Source organism: Cyclopterus lumpus, chromosome 13 (genome assembly GCF_009769545.1).
Source record: "Cyclopterus lumpus isolate fCycLum1 chromosome 13, fCycLum1.pri, whole genome shotgun sequence".
In the NCBI taxonomy this organism is placed as follows: domain Eukaryota; kingdom Metazoa; phylum Chordata; class Actinopteri; order Perciformes; family Cyclopteridae; genus Cyclopterus; species Cyclopterus lumpus.
Genome location: NC_046978.1, coordinates 2,706,450 through 2,712,698, shown reverse-complemented (window position 1 = coordinate 2,712,698; position 6,249 = coordinate 2,706,450). Strand labels below are relative to the sequence as shown.

Below are 6,249 nucleotides of genomic sequence, written 5' to 3'. Positions count from 1 at the left end.
GTGTCAGAGCATGCCGGATAGTTTAATGAGCACAATATCCAAAAAAGGTTATGACAATAGGAACGCATTCTATGATGTCTAAAAGCGGAAGTTACACATGCAAGCAGTAAGAGGCTGTAAACTTGACCCATGTGTATAACCAAAAGTGATCATACACTTTTACATGTGTGTGTTTGTGTGTGTGTGTGTGTGTATGAGACTTTCTGCTATTCTTCTTTGATGCAGATCATCTTTTCTCAACATGTTTGAACACTTTAAGGAGCTCCCCGGGACAGAGAGCCTGAGAGGACTGATTGTACTGGGATATAGTACCTCAAAACCAAGGAGAAGCTCTAATTTACTTGAGAGCTCAATTTCATGCAATTGAACATGTCCTGCTTGTTTAGATTATTCCCACACGGAGACAGCTATGAATGACGTGAGTGCAGCTGAAGAGCAATTGTCTGATTGTGTCTTGAGTCACGACGCATCCAGCCTGAATGCATTTCAGATGCATCTTTCTGTGAAGCATGCCATATCAGTTCAACTGACCCTGGAGAAACACAGCAGTGTCCCCCAGATCAGAATGGGATTTACTGAACTAGTGCGAAGTCCTGAGGCAATTTATGACATTCAGAGCATTTATGGAGCAGCAAACAACTATTTGCTGTGTCAAGATATAGTGGAGTAATGTCTACCTGAGCAGAGAATGAAGTCGCTCTCCCTCTGTGTGTGTTATATCTGAGCTTCTCCTAGCGTTGTTGACATAGCCAGTCCGGACACACTTACCTTTAGTGCATGTAAGCATGCACTACTGGTTAGCTCATGGCCGCCGCTCTGCACTGTTCGCTTTTGGCGGTTACAGCTGATGGCGCCGTCCCGACCGCCAGTGTCCATCCAGTTCACCCTCAGGTAAACACGGTTTTGCTCTGTCAGCAAGACAGCAACGCATACATTTGATGACACTATAGCACAATGTCTCTATCAGGATGTCCACGTGTGGTTGTGTAAGCGAACCACATACAGATAACCTGGTGAAGGCAAAGAAATGAAGAGCACACACTCACATCCAGTTCTCTTCAAGCACTTCACAATGATAGATGACACTGTTACAACACTTCCTTAGTACAACTGGAGGAGTGTGTCTGGAGAACGTCTCTGAGGGCAAAGGTCGATGGATGTTATTATCATGGCTACCTTTGCCAAAATGTGGTTTACGTTGTGTTTGTGCTGATGTATTGCAAAGACAGGGCTGAACCCTGCTAGAGCCGGCCCAGACTGAGTCCGCTTCCTAATTGCACCTGCGGGTCTCCACAGCTCAGTTCTTTTCTTTGAGATGGTTGAGTTGGCGTCTGACTTGTAAACAGTCAGCGAGACACAAAACAACTATGTACCTGTCAACATCCGTTGACCGGTCAAATGTCAGAACATTTGGATTGTGACATGCTGTTTGTCACTTTGGAACGTTGTCATCCAGTAATATAGAAAAAACAAGGTTAGAGAGATGCAGTGGTTTTTAGAACATTTACAGCTTTCAAGTTGGCTTGACAGATTAATTGAGACTGAGACCGACACGCAGGAAAAGTTAATAACTGATACAAGGTCTTAAATACTGAATAAAAGCATGTGATAGAATAAAGAGATCAGAGAATTTTGAAAAGTTATCAGACGTCTGACATGAAATTGGAAGCCAATGAAGGAAAGCTAAAATTGGCGTTGCCTTATTTTGTCAAATGTTCTAGTTTTAGTTTAAATTATAGCTGGATTATTCTGCATTTGAAGACTTTTAGTACGAGCACACGGCGTCCTGACAACACAGATGTTCCCACAACAGATTTATACTATTTAGTTGACAGACTTATGCGATTGCAGTGCATCATTTTTAATCCTCACATAAAATGTAGGGCAAACAGGTGAAGGCTTCTAACTTGTCCTCGGCCATTCTGCCACACAGGAGGCAGAGGATGATGTGATTTAGCATTTTAATCCTGGAAAAAAATACATATATCATGGGTAGCAAAGATGATTATTACTACAGCTAAATTCTGCTCTTTGTAGAACTGTGCATCTCATTTTATGGTTTGTCTATTTTTCTGAGTACATTCCCGAATGACCACTGGTTGCATTCAGTTTAGAGGAAAGTGAAATAAGTCGCTTCCTGAAGACATACATATTTCTATAGAGGAAGTTTTGAGTATAACCTGACCCTGATCAATTATATAGTTTCAAGTTATGTGGTAGAATGTTATCCCTTTTAGGTCTCTTGTCATATTTATACAGTGAAGTACCTCCAAAATGTATTACAGGATTATTATAGTTAATACACATTATGGGCTGCTCTCTTCCTGAACAAGCCTGGAAATCTTAATGTAAACATGGCAACCGTCCACTGTGAACTGAGTCCCATCAGCCTGCAGAATGAACAAAAACAGGGGGAAGAGCTGAAAGGTGAAGGAGGAACCACCAGAGTGGCACACACACAGGCAGGCACACACACGCACACGTGCACACTCACACACACGCACGCACACACGCACACACACACACACGCACACACACACACACACACACACACACACACACACACACACACACACACACACACACACACATAGAGACAAAATAAGGCTAGTGTCCAGTGGGAGGAGAGAGAAAGAGAGGGTGAATGAGAGACTATGGGGAGGAGTGCAGCAGTGGCCTAGATGTATGAAAAGTCAGGGGTTGCTTATTTGGATCACTGGTCGACGACCAGAGGCAACCTAATAGTATACCAAATGTAATGGGGAAGGTCTGAACAACAAAACTTAAAGAAAAGTTTTTAACCCAATAATTTGGCAACTTTGAAACTTTAGTTTTGGAGGCGTTCGTCACTGACCACTGTTTCTCTATCAGCGGCGCACACAACATGCCCGATGATGGGAGACGCAGACACAGAGGCTAATAACTCTGTCGTCTTCCTGGACGGCCCGGGCAGCGTTCCGCGTGACTGACGGCGATGGCCTTGGAGGCACACGGCGACAGAGCTTCATCAAGAAGTGCTCATGAAAAGTATCCCCGGGCCGCGTTGGAGCGCCACGGCTACGTGAAGACGTGTGCCACCCCGTTGCGCCGGGACGCAGGGAGCCGGTCGCGGCTGAGACTCGCTGTGACATGGACTTGCCGAGGAGTGTCGTCTGCGGTCTGCGTCGCCTCCGTCTCCGTTGTTCTCGCTCTGCTGCTCAGATTGGTCGACTGGGACGCGAGCGGCGGCAGCGGCAGCAACGGAAATAGCAGCGGCTCCGGCTCTTGCCTTCATTTGGCGTCGGGCTACGCTGCGGAGCTGCTGTTGACTGCGTGCTCCTGCGTACCCCCCTGCACTCTCGTATGTGCCTTCTTCTGGGGCGTGCTGTATTTGATTCGCTGCGGGGTGCTCATCCGCACCGCGGTGTTTCTGTTTGCCGTGTGCCACTTGGGCGAGTCCGCGGCGCAGTTCCTCCTGCGCGGCGCCGAGGAGCAGCTGCTGTCCCACCCCGTAACCCTGGTAGTCCTTGGCTGCCTGGGCAGCGGGGCTCTGCTGGTCGTCCGGCTGCGTCAGGGAGTGTTCATCATCGTCTTCATCAGCGTCATCAGGGCAGTCTCTCTCGTCTCTCTGGACAGATTCCGGGCCAGCTGGAGACCCTACCTGGCCTACCTGCTGGGACTGCTGGGGGTTTTGCTTGCGAGGTATGCTGACCGGCTCCTGCCGGCCCCAGGGACCAGCGGGACGGGGTGCTGTGGCTCTGTGACCGGGGCGAAGGAGGAGGACATTCCTGTCTTCAAAAGGAGACGGAGGTCCAGCTCCATATCGGCCTCGGAATTGATGGCTCACAGTCAGAGCAACAGCAAGTCCCACCGCAGGACTTCGCTGCCTTGCATTCCGCGGGACCAGGTAAGACGTGTCCAGCTTCGGAAGTCCGATCCAGAGCCCCACGGATGTGTTATTGATTTGTTTGTGACCTTTCAGCTCCTTAAAGCCTGCAACACGTTTTGGTCTCTTTCGCTGATGGCATGTGTGACACCTTTACGCGCGTTCCCTTCATGACAACGGGCAAGCCGAGGGAACAGATCGTAATAACACACTTTATTATTATGATACTAATGATGTATGTGCTTCATAGACCAACATCTACCCTTTCCAAGACCCACTACCAGCTTAGTATTTGAGTGATTTACACCTGCTTATACTTCCTTTTCTCTGACACTGTTAATGCGGTCATCGCTGCGCTGTGTTTTTGTCTGATAATCAAATGCATGGCGCTCACAGCACACCAAGTCACCGTGTGCCTGACAGAGCACACGTGTGTGTGTGTGTGTGTGCGTGTGTGCTTGTGTGTGTGTGTGTGTGTGTGTGTGTGTGTGCGTGTAGGTGTGAGGTCACATGTACATATTTTGAAAGCGTCTGTTTATCCTGGGTGCTAATGGCGTGGTGCATGTGTTTCCAAGCCAGATTTGATTCAAGTGTGTCCTCATAAGAACCCCCTATTGTAGAGCATGATTATTACAGTCAGTGGAAATAAAAACACAACATAGTCACAGTCACATTGTATTGCTATTCTGATGTGTTAATTAAAATTAAACTTAAGAATCCCTTTAGTTGTTCCTGGAGATATATACATGTGTACTTTTTATGTAAACTATGTCTAGAGTATGCAGCGATGAGGGAAAATGTTTACATTGTGACCATTATAACAATTCTGTTTGATGTGACCAAAAATCCATTAATGAGTTGGATGTGCTCTGCCCTGCATACTTTTCCGATGTGCACTTGGAGCTTGAAGCACACTCTCTATTTGTTATCCAACTCGAGCTGCTCATACTAAAACACTGATTTCAACTTCTGAACATACACATTGTGTTGGTTTATCTATAATTGAAAAACGTATTTTTGGCATGTTAGTGAGACACTGTTTTGGATAATCAGCATGTAAACATCTAGCTTGTGTTCTGATTTTAAAATGTGCTTCTAATTGTGATTGACTCCTGCCTGCGAACTGATATGACATAAGAATATATATATTTGTATATTATGCTAGTTTATATATATATATATATATATATATATATATATATATAGACACTCTGGTTCTTTGTCTGTTGAATCAATGATGTTAGCTTAACCTGAGCCATAACAACTATTCATGAGTTACCTACTTTGCGATTCAAATTTTAGTGCCACATTACTTAACAAACAATTGATTGCTCACTAAAAAGTGGTACCCAATATACATCACTTTTCAGATATAGCATGCCCTGCACTTACTTCCACATCAAATCGTATAGTCACTGAAGAGCATATTATCATGCCAAAAGTGAGCTTAGAGATCTGTCACGATAATCAATTTGATAACACAAATGGGTGGAGGGAAACTTAAGGCTGTAAATGCATTGCTTGAACAAAAAAGGAAGGCCAACATTAATTATCTTTTAGGCCCGGCAAGTGGTCCAGGTTTTCTAGCTTACATTGAAGCATTTTCTTCGTAGCAACTTATATGCATGTCACTCACCTCACTTACATTTGCATACCATGAAAACGTATCAAATCATATTTTGATATAATGTTCTTTTCGGGTGTTTCTCTCCCGCTGAAACAAGTGATGCTTCCGCCGTAACTGAAGGTTACTTTCTTGCAGTCTTTGCCCCTGAGTGTGCTCGTGCCCTCTAGTGATAAACACCAAGAGATTTGTGGGGAATGAACAAGGAGTGGCAATGTTTTTGCCACATGGGAAATAGAGACGGTGATCCATACACATGCATGTGCAGTGGGGAATTTAGAGAGATAATGCTAAGTGGGTTTTATCGTACTCACCCATGTATGGCTGTAGAAGCAGCATAATCCTAACTGATGACACTGGTCTTTTCTCTCTCTTGGCAACATTGCCCTGATCTCATTTGCAGAGTTTGTGACGAGAGAAATAAATAAATTGTGACTGAGACAACAAATCTTTATAGCAGTAATTAAATGGCTCATTAGTCCTCTTTTCATTTCGCATGTAGCTGACAGGCCAACTGTTCAAAAGGTATAGATGATAGGTTGTGTTAGGATCTGTAGTGTTGTGTCGTGTTTCCTGTTTTATTTTGAAGTCCTTGTCTCTCGTGTCCTCTGTTTCTCTGTACTTCCTGTCCCTGTGATTGTCTGCTCTGTCCCTGATTGTTTCCTCCTGTGTCCAATCACCTGCACCAGCCCTCTGTATTTAAGTCTTGTTTGTGTCATTCCCCTTTGTTGGTTCGTCTTGTCTAGATCGTGGAAGATCT

General features: G+C 45.0%; 1 protein-coding gene across 1 annotated transcript in view; it reads left to right on the top strand.

The window, feature by feature from the left end:
* The first annotated feature begins 2,974 nt into the window (after window positions 1-2,974).
* Window positions 2,975-6,249, top strand: part of LOC117741541 (cGMP-inhibited 3',5'-cyclic phosphodiesterase A-like) — a 41,554-nt gene continuing 38,279 nt past the window's right edge. The window contains exon 1 of the mRNA XM_034548630.1: window positions 2,975-3,886. Coding sequence (XP_034404521.1) covers window positions 2,975-3,886 — 912 coding nt within the window. The remainder of the gene's footprint in view (window positions 3,887-6,249) is intronic.